This window comes from Oncorhynchus masou, chromosome 33 (genome assembly GCF_036934945.1).
Source record: "Oncorhynchus masou masou isolate Uvic2021 chromosome 33, UVic_Omas_1.1, whole genome shotgun sequence".
In the NCBI taxonomy this organism is placed as follows: Eukaryota; Metazoa; Chordata; class Actinopteri; order Salmoniformes; family Salmonidae; genus Oncorhynchus; species Oncorhynchus masou.
Window position 1 is genome coordinate 17033449 of NC_088244.1, and position 17660 is coordinate 17051108.

A 17660-nucleotide genomic window follows, 5' to 3' on the forward strand; every position below is an offset into this window, starting at 1 on the left:
TTCTTTGTTCTGACAAAGAACCAGTTACAGGTAAAACAATCTATTACATTCCCACTTTAGGAGCATCTAACAGTGTTCACAGTTTCATTCGGTGTTAGTAAAGCTGTCCTGTAGTCTTCAGTCTTACCAGGGAAGAAGAAGAGCCTGCTCTCGACGGTGCGGGCGATAGACTGCAGTTTGACCACGTCCATAGACTGGCCGATGTCCACTGTACTGGGCATGCTCCCCAGCGTGCCCCGGACGTACTCAGCCACCTCCTGCACTGTGAACATCTGCAGCAGCTCGTCAAAGATGTCTGGGAAACTGTTCAACAACGCCGCCTGACAGGGTCAAGGAGAAGAGACAAGAAGGGAGGGTTGTCTTTTCCACCCCACTGGTTTTGTGCATAAAACCCCACCACATGTGACTGCACGAAGACCCGAGCCAGTTAGTGGTTTTTGGAGGATAGTGGGGTGTGGCTCCTGTCCTTGAACCCAGACTGACAGCAGGTGAGTTGTGTTTTTGTTGTTGAGCATTTGTAATAGTTGTATTGGTTGAGGAAAATGTCTTTCATTCTGAGTAGTTTTGTTCAAGCTCCTTCAGAGGTAGCCTAGAGTTGTGTACTAAGGAGCAGTTAATTGAAATTGCTGAACATTATCAGATTGAGATTTTTGATATTTTTTTTTTAAAGAGACTGTTAAAACTAGATTAAAGCAGGGTCTTGGAGAAATGGGTGTTTTTTGGGGTCAGTCTGCTAGTAGTGAGGGTGCAGGTTTTCAGTCTAGCCCTTCATTAGCTTTTGAGCAGCAAAGGGAGCTGTTGCAAATGCAGTTAGAGATAGCATTTCTCAATCGCTCTAATAGACCAGAAGAACTACCACAGTTTGTTTCACAGAATCTTCGTTTGTTGCCTACATTTGAGTCAGATCCAGACACATACTTTGCTCTATTTGAGCGTATTGCGGAAGCTAGAGCTTGGTCAGATCTGGACATGACTATGTTGTTGCAATGTGTACTTACAGGTAAAGCACGTGAGGCTTTGACAGCACTGAGTGTAGCTGACAGTAAAGTTAAATCAGCAGTTCTGAAGGTCTACGAGCTTGTGCCAGAGATATATCGTCAACGTTTTCGTTACAGGAAAAGGTTTGATTCACAAACCTATTCTGAGTTTGTTCGTGATTTGACTTCTGCATTTAATCGTTGGTGTACAGCTTCTGAAGTTAGTACTTTTGAGGGTCTGTCTAATTTGATTGTGTTAGAACAGTTCAAAACTTCTGTGTCTGACCAGGTTGCTACATACATGAATGAACATAAAGTTAAGTCTCCAAGTGATGCAGCAATCCTTGCAGATGAGTACAGGCTAACACATAAAAGCCATTTTGAGTCAGTGACATGTACCATAAATAACTTTACTCCTAGGAATAGTAGGTCACCTTTGTCTGGGGCTTCTTTCCAAAGGCCTCAGCAGAAGTTTGGGTCTGGAGGATTAAAGCACCGGTTAATGCTAATACCTCTATAATCACTACTGTTTAGTTGAAGGACATTGGAAGAAAGATTGTCCTCTGCTTAAATCCAAAAAGTCAGGTAGTAAGGTGTGGGCAGATGGCAAACTAAACATCTGTAAGAAGCAACCTTCAGTGTCACCTGCAAGGGAATCTCCGGATCAAAACTGTGTGTCTCCTGAGGTATTTCCAGTTTGTGCCGTTCCCCGCGCGGACTCAATTCAATTCAATTCAAGGGGCTTTATTGGCATGGGAAACGTGTTAACATTGCCAAAGCAAGTAAGGTATATAATATATAAAGTGAAATAAACAATAAAAAATAACAGTAGACATCACACATACAGAAGTTTCAAAACAATAAAGACATTACAAATGTCATATTATATATATATATATATATACAGTGTTTTTACAATGTGCAAATGGTAAAGGACACAAGATAAAATAAATAAGCATAGATATGTGTTGTATTTACAATGGTGCGTGTTCTTCACTGGTTGCCCTTTTCTCGTGGCAACAGGTCACAAATCTTGCTGCTCTGATGGCACACTGTGGAATTTCACCCAGTAGATATGGGAGTTTTTCAAAATTGGATTTGTTTTCGAATTCTTTGTGGATCTGTGTAATCTGAGGGAAATATGTCTCTCTAATATGGTCATACATTGGGCAGGAGGTTAGGAAGTGCAGCTCAGTTTCCACCTCATTTTGTGGGCAGTGAGCACATAGCCTGTCTTCTCTTGAGAGCCATGTCTGCCTACGTCGGCCTTTCTCAATAGCAAGGCTATGCTCGCTGAGTCTGTACATAGTCAAAGCTTTCCTTAATTTTGGGTCAGTCACAGTGGTCAGGTATTCTGCCGCTGTGTACTCTCTGTGTAGGGCCAAATAGCATTCTAGTTTGCTCTGTTTTTTTGTTAATTCTTTCCAGTGTGTCAAGTAATTATCTTTTTGTTTTCTCATGATTTGGTTGGGTCTAATTGTGCTGCTGTCATGGGGCTCTGTAGGGTGTGTTTGTGAACAGAGCCCCAGGACCAGCTTGCTTAGGGGACTCTTCTCCAGGTTCATCTCTCTGTAGGTGATGGCTTTGTTGTGGAAGGTTTGGGAATCGCTTCCTTTTAGGTGGTTATAGTTTTTAACTGCTCTTTTCTGGATTTTGATAATTAGTGGGTATCGGCCTAATTCTGCTCTGCATGCATTATTTGGTGTTCTACGTTGTACACTGAGGATATTTTTGCAGAATTCTGCGTGCAGAGTCTCAATTTGGTGTTTGTCCCATTTTGTGAAGTCTTGGTTGGTGAGCGGACCCCAGACCTCACAACCATAAAGGGCAATGGGCTCTATGACTGATTCAAGTATTTTTAGCCAAATCCTAATTGGTATGTTGAAATTTATGTTCCTTTTGATGGCATAGAATGCCCTTCTTGCCTTGTCTCTCAGATCGTTCACAGCTTTGTGGAAGTTACCTGTGGCGCTGATGTTTAGGCCAAGGTATGTATAGTTTTTTGTGTGCTCTAGGGCAACAGTGTCTAGATGGAATTTGTATTTGTGGTCCTGGTGACTGGACCTTTTTTGGAACACCATTATTTTGGTCTTACTGAGATTTACTGTCAGGGCCCAGGTCTGACAGAATCTGTGCATAAGATCTAGGTGCTGCTGTAGGCCCTCCTTGGTTGGTGACAGAAGCACCAGATCATCAGCAAACAGCAGACATTTGACTTCAGATTCTAGTAGGGTGAGGCCGGGTGCTGCAGACTTTTCTAGTGCCCGCGCCAGTTCGTTGATATATATGTTGAAGAGGGTGGGGCTTAAGCTGCATCCCTGTCTAACCCCACGACCCTGTGTGAAGAAATGTGTGTGTTTTTTGCCAATTTTAACCGCACACTTGTTGTTTGTGTACATGGATTTTATGACTCTCGTAAGGAGATGGAGAGTAAACCAGAAAGTCTTGAGTTGCCAGTCAAACTCCAGACAGAACAGTTGACTAGTTCTAGAGATTCATTGATGGCTGAGCAAAAGGCTGATACTAACTTGGCTGATCTGTTTGATAAAGTTGTTCCTGATTCAGTGGTGAGGAATAGTGCTCAGTGTTATTTTCTTCTGGATGGGCTGTTAGTCAGGAAATGGGTTCCACGCTATGATCAGGGTCTAGGAGAACCAGTCTTTCAAATAGTTGTACCTACTACTTTGCAAAATAAAGTGTTGCAACCTTCACATGGTGATGTGGCAGGTCATATGGGTGTTCGTGAAACGTATGATCTCATACTTCGTTATTTTTTTTCTGGCCACGTTTAAAGCGGGATGTATCTCAGTTTTTTTAAACTTGTGATACGTGTCAGCGCACAAGCAAGCCAAACCAGGTTGTAAAGCCAGCACCTTTGTATCCAATACCAGCCATAGGGCAACCTTTTGAGCATCTTATTATCGATTGTGTTGGGCCTTTACCAAGGTCCAAGTCAGGTCATAGCTACTTATTAACTGTTATGTGTCAAGCAACCAGATATCCGGCAGCTTTTTCCTTGCGTACCATAACTTCAAAATCACTAGTTAAAGCGTTAACTCAATTTATTTCAACATTTGGGATTCCAAAAATCATCCAGTCAGATCTGGGGTCTAACTTTACCTCCCATTTATTTGCTCAGGTTCTCAAACAGCTTAAAGTTAAACACAACAAGTCTACTGTGTTCCATGCCCAGAGCCAGGGAGCTTTGGAACGTTTTCATCAAACTTTAAAATCCTTGCTTCGTGCATACTGTACAGAACTGTCTGCAGATTGGGAGGAGGGGTGACCTTGGCTGTTACTAGCTGCTCATGAAGTAGTGCAGGAAAGCACAGGGTTTAGCCCAAATGACTTAGTGTTTGGTCATAAGGTGCGTGGGCCTTTAGCAGTGTTGCAGAACCTTATTGACTATGTAAATGGTTTTAGGTTGAAGTTGTATAGGGCTGGTGAACTGGCAAAAGAAACTCAAATCTTCTCAACGGAAAATGTAACTGAAATATGACGGACAGGCTGAGCTGCATGAGTTTAGTCCCGGTGATCGTGTACTTGCTCTTCTGCCTCTTGTAAGTTCACCATTTCAGGCAAAATATTATGGTCCTTTCATTGTGTTGCGTAAAGTGTCAGTTCAAATCTATCTTATTGAAACCCCTGGTCATAGGAAGTCCTCTAAATTATGCCATGTGAACCTGTTAAAATGTTAACACTCCCGTGATCTAAGCAAAGTAGAAGGCACTCCAGCAGTGAGGTCAGCGTTGACTGCTGCTCCAGTTACTGCATCTTGTGGCTTTAATTTGGTGGAGGGGGAGAAGAGGAGGACGTTAGGGTTTCAGATGAGGTCTTACAAGGTTGGTTGAAAAACTCCCAGACTTTGCAAAACCTTGGTTTTGGTAGATCATTTAGACTCTGAGAAACGTGATGAATTGGTAGCTCTTATTAGAAACGACCCTGTTTTGTTTTCTGACGCTCCATCGCAAACCCACTTATTTGTCTGAGGTCCCTGCAAAATCCCAACCAGCGCCTGATGCGTTGTGCTTTGTTCTTGCAACCATTCAACCTTGATATTAGACACATTAGTGGTAAGGATAATATCATTGCTGATGCTCTGTCCCGTGCTCCTTTAAACTAGTTTGTATCTTCTCTCTGCTGACCCCTACAGGCTGTCTGCGCCTCTTTCCTCTTAAATTGCTCCCCAGGTACAAGGGCTGCCGAGTTTTTGAGGGGTGGACAGTCAGTTGGGCGGGACACGGGGCTACTACTAGGAGCTGGGACATTTTTTTTTGGGGGGGGGGTTGAATTGTTTTGAATATGTTGGAGGAATGTGGGTTGAGGGTGGGACCCTCATTTTAAGGAGGGGGGTGTCACGGCTCCTCCTCTGCATTGCAGGGTCGGTCTCTCCTGCAGGCAGAGGAGGGTCGTTAGTGATTGGAGTCACCTGGGATCAGAGTATTTAAACTGTCACTAATCACCTCTCTCTCTGCTCCTCCAGGTATGAACCTGTTTTTTTTTGTAGTTTTGCATAGTTTTCACTCATTCACACACAGATTCACGCATCCATGCACTTTACATACACCTTACATTATGATACTTCCACACCTCATTCCTTTTTCTTAGTTTAAAGTTAATAGTTTTGTTTACAATAAAGAAAACATTTTAATTGACCTATACCTGTTGTTCGCGTCCCCTCATTTTTGCCACAGGCTATGAGCAGGCCAGTGACAATTGTGTGATACCGTTCCATTTATTCCATTTCAGCAATTACAATGAGCCAGTCCTATCTCTCCTCCCACAAGCTTGACCTGGGTTTGATCCCAGGCTGTGTCATAATTGGCCGTGTCCAAGATCCCCATAGGGCGGAGCACAATTGGCCCAGCATCGTCCTTGTTAGGGGAGGGTTTGGCCGGGGGGGGGGGGGTTTACTTGGCTCTTCGCGCTCTAGCGACTTGATTTGGCGGGCCGGGCGCCTGCAGGCTGATTTCGGTTGTCAGTTGAACGGTGTTTCCTCCGACAAATTGGTGCGGGTGGGTGTTAAGAAGCGCTGTTAGGTGGGTCATGTTTCGGATGACTGATGACTCGACCTTTGCTTCTCCCGAGCCAGTTGGGGAGTTGCAGTGATGAGACAAGATTTAATTGGCTATCATGAGAAGCGGGGTTTTTTTTTTCTTACAAAATACATAAAAATACAATTGGAGAAAGAGGCGGACTGTTTTTTGTTCACAGATTTAAAGTGCTTTACAGGAAAGCAACAAAGAAATTAAACAATACATGAAATCAATGACAAATTATTGATAAATGAATGTCAATTGAATCGAAGCTAAATGAACACAAAAAACAAAGGAGCCGATAAGCTCCTAATAGTCCAGTCAAAATGTACTGATCTAAGTAGTTATCCCTTCTGGGATAAAGACAAGCTAGAGACAGACCGGAAGTGCTGATGTTCTGACCTGTGTGAAGACGAGGGTCTCTGAGCTGCGGCTGTCCAGACTCAACACAAAGCGGATGGACTGGAAGAGCTCCTGGATGCTGGCCCTGAACAGCTCCTCCTCCATACCACAGGTCGCTCGCGAGTACAGGATCCGAGACTGGACGATAAACTTCAACAGGTACTCCAGAGCCTGCAGGGTGGACAGAGGACGAAATAGGATACAATTAGCTGTAAAACACAATTATCTTTATATTATGTGTAGTGTGGTGGTTTGAGTTGGGTTGTGTTCCTTTCTTTAGGCCTTGTAATACAATATACCTTTACATGACCATTACAGCATCAAAGAGAAACCTTGGTATCATAATTCATGTCAGTATTCTGCAATGCAAACATATCAACACATATTGATGATTCCCTGTCATAAGATAGTCTTCATCCATCTGGGAACCTCCCATGATCCACTGTGGCTTTAGATTATACTATTTGACATTCATGTCATATTTCCTTTCATCTATAGGCGTGAGGTCTAAACGTTCCATGTTTGGTAAAGAAATGTATGTTGGGAGTGTCTAACAGTGTGTGGGTTCACTCTGTTTGTCCAAACATCCTCTCATGTCCTGATGTGACGTGAGCTTTACCCTCATGACCTCCTGGATGTGGTCCTGTCTGACATCAGATGTGATGCGAGCCTTGTCTTCAAGGCCTCCTGGATGTGGTCCTGTCTGACAACCTCAGATGAGATGTGATGTGAGCCTTACCATCAAGGCCTCCTTGATGTGGTCCTGTCTGACAACCTCAGATGAGATGTGATGTGAGCCTTACCATCATGGCATCCTGGATGTGGTCCTGTCTGACAACCTCAGATGAGATGTGATGTGAGCCTTACCATCATGGCCTCCTGGATGTGGTCCTGTCTGACATCAGATGTGATGCGAGCCTTGTCTTCAAGGCCTCCTGGATGTGGTCCTGTCTGACAACCTCAGATGAGATGTGATGTGAGCCTTACCATCATGGCCTCCTGGATGTGGTCCTGTCTGACAACAGATGTGATGTGAGCCTTACCATCATGGCCTCCTGGATGTGGTCCTGTCTGACAACCTCAGATGAGATGTGATGTGAGCCTTGTCTTCAAGGCCTCCTTGATGTGGTCCTGTCTGACAACCTCAGATGAGATGTGATGTGAGCCTTACCATCATGGCCTCCTGGATGTGGTCCTGTCTGACAACCTCAGATGAGATGTGATGTGAGCCTTACCATCATGGCCTCCTGGATGTGGTCCTGTCTGACAACCTCAGATGAGATGTGATGTGAGCCTTACCATCATGGCCTCCTGGATGTGGTCCTGTCTGACAACAGATGTGATGTGAGCCTTACCATCATGGCATCCTGGATGTGGTCCTGTCTGACAACCTCAGATGAGATGTGATGTAAGCCTTACCATCATGGCCTCCTGGATGTGGTCCTGTCTGACAACCTCAGATGAGATGTGATGTGAGCCTTACCATCATGGCCTCCTGGATGTGGTCCTGTCTGACAACCTCAGATGAGATGTGATGTGAGCCTTACCATCATGGCCTCCTGGATGTGGTCCTGTCTGACAACAGATGTGATGTGAGCCTTACCATCATGGCCTCCTGGATGTGATCCTGTCTGGCAACCTCAGTTGTAATGTGAGCCTTACCATCATGGCCTCCTGGATGTGATCCTGTCTGACAACAGATGTGATGTGAGCCTTACCCTCATGGCCTCCTGGATGTGATCCTGTCTGACAACCTCAGTTGTAATGTGAGCCTTACCATCATGGCCTCCTGGATGTGATCCTGTCTGACAACAGATGTGATGTGAGCCTTACCCTCATGGCCTCCTGGATGTGATCCTGTCTGACAACAGATCTGATGTGAGCCTTACCATCATGGCCTCCTGGATGTGATCCTGTCTGGCAACCTCAGTTGTAATGTGAGCCTTACCATCATGGCCTCCTGGATGTGATCCTGTCTGACAACAGATGTGATGTGAGCCTTACCCTCATGGCCTCCTGGATGTGATCCTGTCTGACAACCTCAGCAGAGCGGTCCATGTACCACTTCAGACAGCGAATCAGCTCTCTACAAGAACACAGAGTGAAGAGTGTTAAACATGGGGTATTCCATGGCCATATAAGACAAAGAAAATGTACACTGGTGTCATAGTCAGGTCCAAGATTATTGTCACCCTTGATAAAGATATTATTATATATTATGTGTAGTGTGGTTTGAGTTTGGTTGTGTCCTTTCTTTAAGCCTTGTAATACAATATACCTTTACATGACCACTACAGCATCAAAGAGCAAACCTCGGTGTCATAATTCATGTCAGTATTCTGCAATGCAAACATATCAACACATATTGACGATTCCCTGTCATAAGATATCTCTCGTCTTCATCCATCTGGGAACCTCCCCTGATCCACTGTGGCTTTAGATTATATTGTCTAAAGTTTTATGAGTTGGAGAACACATTGGGAGGGATCTTAGACCCTCCCTCCATACAGAATCCTTCCAGATCCTTGATTTCCTCCGGCTGCCTTCTTCAATTTAAACCGCAGGTTTTCAAGGGGTTTCAAGTCCGGAGACTGAAATGGCCATTGTAAATGTTATTTTTCCGGCCAATGAACCATTTCTTTGTGGATTTTGATGTGTGCTTGGGGTTATTGTCTTGCTGGAAGATCCAATTGCGGCCAGGTTTTAGCCTCCTGGCAGAGGTAACCAGGTTTTAGCCTCCTGGCAAAGGTAACCAGGTTTTTGGTCATCAAAGATCCAACACCATATTTTAAAGTAGGTATGGGGTTATTTTCTGCTCATGCATTCTCATGTTGACGCCAAACCCACCGTTTGTGTGCACAGGCAATGAGCTCTATTTCCATATCATCTGACTATAGCACGCACCGCTTCCAATCCAAGTGCCAATACCTTTTAGCAAACTCCAGGCATTTATATTTGTTGGATGACACTGGGAACACACTGGTTGAATCAATGTTGTTTCGACGTCATTTTAATGACATTGCGTTGAACCAATGTGGAATAGACATTGAATGGACGTCTGTGCCCTGTGTGTGGTGGGGGGGGGGGGGGGTGGTAAGGTCATCGAAATGAGAATGCATGAGCAGAAAACAACCCCATACCTACTGTAAAATATGCTGTTGGATATTTGATGTTATTGGGCTCTTTTGTTTCCACTGGTCCTGGGGCACTTATTAAAGGGATACTTCAGGATTTTGGCAATGCCCTTTGTCTAGATGCTAGGAACATGCTAAGAGATATCAGCCTGTACCAGGACATTTTAGCCAAAAACCTGGTACTGAAGGTCCCCAAGAACACAGTGGCCTCCATCATTTTTAATTGGAAGAAGTTTGGAACCAGCAAGACTCTTCCTAGAGCTGGCTGCCCGGCCAAACTAAGCAATCGAGGGAGAATAGGAATTTCCGGTTGGAGCGAGCGGCCGCATCTACACTTCGGTCCGCAGGTAGTATAACTTTTTATAACTTTTCATTACATTTCGTTATAGTACAACGGTTTGATTTGTCTAATCTTAGCAATCTCTTCTTAGCCAGCTACATAGCCGTCTTTGTATCAACGACAATTGCATAATTATCGTATTTCGTCGTCCTAACGTATCTGCCCAGCAGCTAGCTAAGCAGCTAGCTAAGCAGCTAAGCAGCTAGCTAACATCCACTGTCCACTAGCACTGTAGAAACTATTACACTCAACTGAACGACTCGATTAGCGTAGTGTCAGCTAGCTACATAGTTGTCTTCGTATCCAAGATAATTGTGCAGTTTAGAGTGTGTAGACTTAGAGTGATTATCTTAATTTACCGAGGTTAGCTAGCCAGCTATTTGTCGTCCTTAACGTAGGAAATGCTGCTAGCTAGCTAGCCAACAGCTAGCCAACCTCTACCGAATTGAACTCCAACTACCCGGTCAACATTCGCGTCGTTCCACAGGTAGTATCACATTTTCATTTCACTTCATTACAGTACAACGGTTTGATTTGTTTGATCGTAGCTAGCCAGCTACATAGCCGTCTTTGTATCTAAGACAATTGTGTAGTCTAGAGCGATTTTCTAGGTTAGCTGGCCAGCTATTGTCGTTCTTCTAACGTAGCTAGCCAGCTAGCCCCCGAATAGCAGCACTGTAGTAACTATTACAGTACAACGGTTTGTTTTGTTTGATCGTAGCTAGCTAGCTACATAGCCGTCTTTGTATCTAAGACAATTGTGTAGCCTAGAGCGATTTTCTAGGTTAGCCAGCCAGCTATTGTCGTTCTTTTAAGTAACGGAACGCAATCAACCTTGCTAGCTAGCCAGCTAGCCCCGAATAGCAGCACTGTAGAAACTATTACACTCGACGGAACGACTTGATTAGTGTAGTGTCAACATCGCAGCCACTACCAGCTAGCCTACTCCAGCAGTACTGTTTCATTTCAATCATTTTAGTCAATAAGATTCTTGCTACGTAAGCTTAACTTTCTGAACATTCGAGACGTGTAGTCCACTTGTCATTCCAATCTCCTTTGCATTAGCGTAGCCTCTTCTGTACCCTGTTAACTATGTGTCTATCTATCCCTGTTCTCTCCTCTCTGCACAGACCATACAAACGCTCCACACCGCGTGGCCGCGGCCACCCTAATCTGGTGGTCCCAGCGCGCACGACCCACGTGGAGTTCCTGGTCTCCGGTAGCCTCTGGAACTGCCGATCTGCGGCCAACAAGGCAGAGTTCATCTCAGCCTATGCCTCCCTCCAGTCCCTCGACTTCCTGGCACTGACGGAAACATGGATCACCACAGATAACACTGCTACTCCTACTGCTCTCTCTTCGTCCGCCCACGTGTTCTCGCACACCCCGAGAGCTTCTGGTCAGCGGGGTGGTGGCACCGGGATCCTCATCTCTCCCAAGTGGTCATTCTCTCTCTCCCCTTACCCATCTATCTATCGCCTCCTTTGAATTCCATGCTGTCACAGTTACCAGCCCTTTCAAGCTTAACATTCTTATCATTTATCGCCCTCCAGGTTCCCTCGGAGAGTTCATCAATGAGCTTGATGCCTTGATAAGCTCCTTTCCTGAGGACGGCTCACCTCTCACAGTCCTGGGCGACTTTAACCTCCCCACGTCTACCTTTGACTCATTCCTCTCTGCCTCCTTCTTTCCACTCCTCTCCTCTTTTGACCTCACCCTCTCACCTTCCCCCTACTCACAAGGCAGGCAATACGCTCGACCTCATCTTTACTAGATGCTGTTCTTCCACTAACCTCACTGCAACTCCCCTCCAAGTCTCCGACCACTACCTTGTATCCTTTTCCCTCTCGCTCTCATCCAACACTTCCCACACTGCCCCTACTCGGATGGTATCGCGCCGTCCCAACCTTCGCTCTCTCTCCCCCGCTACTCTTTCCTCTTCCATCCTTTCATCTCTTCCCTCTGCTCATACCTTCTCCAACCTTTCTCCTGACTCTGCCTCCTCAACCCTCCTCTCTTCCCTTTCTGCATCCTTTGACTCTCTATGTCCCCTATCCTCCAGGCCGGCTCGGTCCTCCCCTCCCGCTCCGTGGCTCGATGACTCATTGCGAGCTCACAGAACAGAGCTCCGGGCAGCCGAGCGGAAATGGAGGAAAACTCGCCTCCCTGCGGACCTGGCATCCTTTCACTCCCTCCTCTCTACATTTTCCTCCTCTGTCTCTGCTGCTAAAGCCACTTTCTACCACTCTAAATTCCAAGCATCTGCCTCTAACCCTAGGAAGCTCTTTGCCACCTTCTCCTCCCTTCTGAATCCTCCTCCCCCTCCCCCCTCCTCCCTCTCTGCAGATGACTTCGTCAACCATTTTGAAAAGAAGGTCGACGACATCCGATCCTCGTTTGCTAAGTCAAACGACACCGCTGGTTCTGCTCACACTGCCCTACCCTGTGCTCTGACCTCTTTCTCCCCTCTCTCTCCAGATGAAATCTCGCTTCTTGTGACGGCCGGCCGCCCAACAACCTGCCCGCTCGACCCTATCCCCTCCTCTCTCCTCCAGACCATTTCCGGGGACCTTCTCCCTTACCTCACCTCGCTCATCAACTCATCCCTGACCGCTGGCTACGTCCCTTCCGTCTTCAAGAGAGCGAGAGTTGCACCCCTTCTGAAGAAACCTACACTCGATCCCTCCGATGTCAACAACTACAGACCAGTATCCCTTCTTTCTTTTCTCTCCAAAACTCTTGAACGTGCCGTCCTTGGCCAGCTCTCCCTCTATCTCTCTCAGAATGACCTTCTTGATCCAAATCAGTCAGGTTTCAAGACTAGTCATTCAACTGAGACTGCTCTTCTCTGCATCACGGAGGCGCTCCGCACTGCTAAAGCTAACTCTCTCTCCTCTGCTCTCATCCTTCTAGACCTATCGGCTGCCTTCGATACTGTGAACCATCAGATCCTCCTCTCCACCCTCTCCGAGTTGGGCATCTCCGGCGCGGCCCACGCTTGGATTGCGTCCTACCTGACAGGTCGCTCCTACCAGGTGGCGTGGCGAGAATCTGTCTCCTCGCCACGCGCTCTCACCACTGGTGTCCCCCAGGGCTCTGTTCTAGGCCCTCTCCTATTCTCGCTATACACCAAGTCACTTGGCTCTGTCATAACCTCACATGGTCTCTCCTATCATTGCTATGCAGACGACACACAATTAATCTTCTCCTTTCCCCTTCTGATGACCAGGTGGCGAATCGCATCTCTGCATGTCTGGCAGACATATCAGTGTGGATGACGGATCACCACCTCAAGCTGAACCTCGGCAAGACGGAGCTGCTCTTCCTCCCGGGGAAGGACTGCCCGTTCCATGATCTCGCCATCACGGTTGACAACTCCATTGTGTCCTCCTCCCAGAGCGCTAAGAACCTTGGCGTGATCCTGGACAACACCCTGTCGTTCTCAACCAACATCATGGCGGTGGCCCGTTCCTGTAGGTTCATGCTCTACAACATCCGCAGAGTACGACCCTGCCTCACACAGGAAGCGGCGCAGGTCCTAATCCAGGCACTTGTCATCTCCCGTCTGGATTACTGCAACTCGCTGTTGGCTGGGCTCCCTGCCTGTGCCATTAAACCCCTACAACTCATCCAGAACGCCGCTGCCCGTCTGGTGTTCAACCTTCCCAAGTTCTCTCACGTCACCCCGCTCCTCCGCTCTCTCCACTGGCTTCCAGTTGAAGCTCGCATCCGCTACAAGACCATGGTGCTTGCCTACGGAGCTGTGAGGGGAACGGCACCGCAGTACCTCCAGGCTCTGATCAGGCCCTACACCCAAGCAAGGGCACTGCGTTCATCCACCTCTGGCCTGCTCGCCTCCCTACCATTGAGGAAGTACAGTTCCCGCTCAGCCCAGTCAAAACTGTTCGCTGCTCTGGCCCCCCAATGGTGGAACAAACTCCCTCACGACGCCAGGACAGCGGAGTCAATCACCACCTTCCGGAGACACCTGAAACCCCACCTCTTCAAGGAATACCTAGGATAGGATAAGGAATCCTTCTCCCCCCCCCTTAATGACTTAGATGCACTATTGTAAAGTGGCTGTTCCACTGGATGTCAGAAGGTGAATTCACCAATTTGTAAGTCGCTCTGGATAAGAGCGTCTGCTAAATGACTTAAATGTAAATGTAAGGGCCTTGGTCAGTGATGTGACCAAGAACCCGATGGTCACTCTGACATGGCTCCAGAGTTCCTCTGCGGAGATGGGAGAAGCTTCCAGAAGGACAACCATCTCTGCAGCACCACCAATTAGGCCTTTATGGTAGAATGGCCAGATGGAAGCCACTCCTTAGTAAAAGGCAAATGACAGCCCGCTTGGAGTTTGCCAAAAGGCACCTAAAGAAACAAGATTCTCTGGTCTGACAATGACATTCAGCGCACAGCCAAGACAATGCAGGAGTGGCTTCGGGACAAGTCTCTGAATGTCCTTGAGTGGCCCAGCCAGAGCCCGGACTTGAACCCGATCGAACAACTCTGGAAAGACCTGAAAATAGCTGTGCAGTGAATTTCCCCATCCAACCTGACAGAGCTTGAGAAGATCTGCAGAGACAAATGGGAGAAACTCCCCAAATACAGGTGTGCCAAGCTTGTAGCGTCATACCCAAGACGACTCGAAGCTGTAATCACTGCGAAAGGTGCTTCACAAAGTTCTGAGTAAAGGGTCTGTCAACAGACCAAATACTTAAGTAAATGTGATATTATCAAAAAAAATGTTCAAAAATATCTAAAAACCTGTTTTTGCTTTGTCATTATTGGGTATTGTGTGTAGACTGATGAGAAAAAAAACAACAATTTACTCCATTTTAGAATAAGGCTGTAATGTAACAAAATGTGGAAAAAGTCAAGGGGGTCTGAATACTTTCCGAATGCACTATAGCTCAGTATATTATTTATTTATTTTATACAGTCTTATTTGTTTGTCTTTATCAAGGGTGCCAATAATTTTAGACCTGACCGTAAGTGGTTCATTACTTGTAGGCCAGAGCTCCTGCAAAGTGGTTCTGTATGTAGGCCTCCATAACAGGCCGGAAGTGGTAGAAACGACTGTCCCTGAGCAGGTTGATGATAAACACCTGAGTGCACAAAGACAGACAGACAGGGGGGAAAACATAAGATGGGGTTTAGCCATACTGGAGAAAATTTGAGTATGCTGCAGCCACCCCACATGCAGTCATGCATGCATTCACGCATGTGTGCACACTCTCACACATGTGAGTCACACACATACATAAACACACACACACTACATTCCATTGCATTAAATGAGGTTGGTCTCTCCATCTTGACATACCAATGACTGGAAAACCAGTGGTCCGTATTTATCTGTGTTGTCATCCAGGAGACAAAATAGTGTATCCAGGACATCTCGTAGGAACTGCAGGGGAGAAGAGCCAGCTCTATCATTAAACCAGAGGTGTCAGACTCATTCCATGGAGGCCCTAGCATCCACAGGTTTTTGTTTTTTCCTCTCAATTAAGACCTAGACAACCAGGTGAGGGGAGTTACTTACAAATTAGTGACCTTAATTCATCAATCAAGTACAAGGGAGGAGCAAACACCCGCAGACACTCTGCCCTCCGTGGAATGACTTTGACACGTGCATTACACCATCATAGTTCCCCAAACCCAATAACATAGGCTAGTCACAGATCTGTTAGTGTTTGGCCAAACAACAAAGAGGAGTCTTTCCTAGATGTATTGATTGAAGAAGAGTGTTACCTTGACAATCTCCTCTCCGTTGATGTGGCGTAGTTGACCCAAGATATCTAACACCTTGTCAGGGTGGGCTTTCCAGTTCAGCAGAGCCAGGAGGTCCACTGGAAAAAGAGCAGAATAGAACAGACACAAAAACATGTGTGAAGCTCTGGGTAAAGATCGAGGCTAGGCTTGTGAATGAGATGAGATGTATAAAACAGTGTAGTGAGCTGGCCTTACCGTTCTGAGTGAGCTTGGTGGAGCAGAGCTGTGTGGAGACCCAGAAGGTCTCCTTGGGGTTCCTCTGGAAGGGCAGGGTGGAGGGCAGGTTGGGGCAGCTGTTGAAGTCCTCTTTACAGCAGGGCATGCTCAGGTACAGGCCCTGGTTACTGAACGTTGTATTCTCATCACACTGGGCAACAGAGGCACAACAGAGAAATGTGTTAGATATAAATTACAGAGAATAATGTAGAATATGTAAGCCTGTGTGTGCATGTCTGTGTTGTCTATGACCGCACCTTATAGACATAGAGCTCATGGCTCTCGTCTGACAGCGTGGTCCCATCCTCCCTCATCAGAGGAGTGAAGGCAAAACCAAACAGCTTCTTCTCCCCTTTGTCTTTAGCTGAGGAGAGACACAAAGGAATTACTGTATAGTTTATGCCATCTACACAGCATAAACAATACCAGACACAATTCTGCATTGCTATCAAGTTAATAATAATGATAACAATAATAACTTTATTTCTAAATCCTGTCCAGTGTTGTTGACATACTGGAACAGTGTCTGAACTCAAAGCGCAGATGTGATCCTCTGAACCGGTCTATGGGGATGGGGAGTTTAATCATCTCACTCCAGCGAGGGCTGTTGTTGTGGTACAGGACAAAAGAGCGGTGTTCACTGGTGTTGGGCTCCCCACTACCCAGACTGATACAGTCCTGATGTGGGGAATAGAGAAAGGACAGGCACTCTTTAGAATGGATGGATGGATGGATGGATGGATGGATGGATGGATGGATGGATGGATGGGTGGATGGGTGGATGGGTGGATGGATGGATGGGTGGATGGATGGATGGATGGATGGATGGATGGATGGATGGATGGATGGGTGGATGGATGGATGGATGGATGGATGGATGGGTGGATGGATGGGTGGATGGATGGATGGATGGGTGGATGGATGGATGGATGGATGGATGGATGGATGGATGGATGGGTGGATGGATGGATGGATGGATGGATGGATGGATGGGTGGATGGATGGATGGATGGATGGATGGATGGATGGGTGGATGGGTGGATGGGTGGGTGAATGGATGGATGGATGGATGGATGGATAGATGGTTAATGGTATAATGGTCTGTCAAATGGTTGAAATCATGAAATCCAAATCAATTACGACAAACCAACAGAAATGTTCTCTGTTACCTTGAGTGTGTCCCCATCGGCGTAAAGTACATACACAGTGACCTCAATATTTTTCTGGACACTCTTGCCCCCCCTCTCAAAGTCCCCTCGTTCCAGGGTCAGGTACAGGTCATTACGAGTGTCACCTAGGATAAGGACACACAGTCAAGCCATGACAGTGTTCTGTTCTAGAGAATTCTCTCTCTACAGTGTCCCTACAGTTCAGAGGAACAGGCCTTAGAACGCCCACGAGACAATAACATCTCTACAAGTTCGAAGCCTAGGACAGAACCAAATTAATGTTTCATGTGCACGGAATTGTTAGTTTGTCTTTACTTTATACTCTGTGGTTTTTGTCTTCTATAATTTACCTCAAGTGATCCTAAGTCTGGGATATCCCCGAACGTGGATACGTATGCCTATAGGCAACGTCTTAAACTACAGCAGTCAAAGATTGCGGAAGTAAGCCATCTGGCTCGAAAAACTAAGGGATCCTGGGTAGCTCAGATAAGTGTGGACATTATGAATTAGGATGCGGCGCTGACACCAAACATTATTGTTCTTGTCAATAGAAAATGTCCCTCCTGTTCTAATATACACAGTAGCTCATAATAACTGTCTCAGCACCC

At 46.3% G+C, this 17660-nt stretch overlaps 1 protein-coding gene across 5 annotated transcripts in view; it reads right to left on the reverse strand.

The window, feature by feature from the left end:
* Positions 1 to 17660, reverse strand: part of LOC135527904 (dedicator of cytokinesis protein 3-like) — a 118990-nt gene that overhangs the window by 15047 nt on the left and 86283 nt on the right. For all 5 annotated transcript variants that reach the window (XM_064956554.1, XM_064956553.1, XM_064956552.1 and 2 more), the window contains 10 exons: positions 17053 to 17177; positions 16399 to 16561; positions 16141 to 16247; positions 15863 to 16034; positions 15647 to 15744; positions 15219 to 15302; positions 14900 to 15000; positions 8420 to 8501; positions 6416 to 6586; positions 128 to 320 (listed from right to left, as the gene is read on the reverse strand). In XM_064956554.1, coding sequence (XP_064812626.1) covers positions 128 to 320; positions 6416 to 6586; positions 8420 to 8501; positions 14900 to 15000; positions 15219 to 15302; positions 15647 to 15744; positions 15863 to 16034; positions 16141 to 16247; positions 16399 to 16561; positions 17053 to 17177 — 1296 coding nt within the window. The remainder of the gene's footprint in view (positions 1 to 127; positions 321 to 6415; positions 6587 to 8419; positions 8502 to 14899; positions 15001 to 15218; positions 15303 to 15646; positions 15745 to 15862; positions 16035 to 16140; positions 16248 to 16398; positions 16562 to 17052; positions 17178 to 17660) is intronic.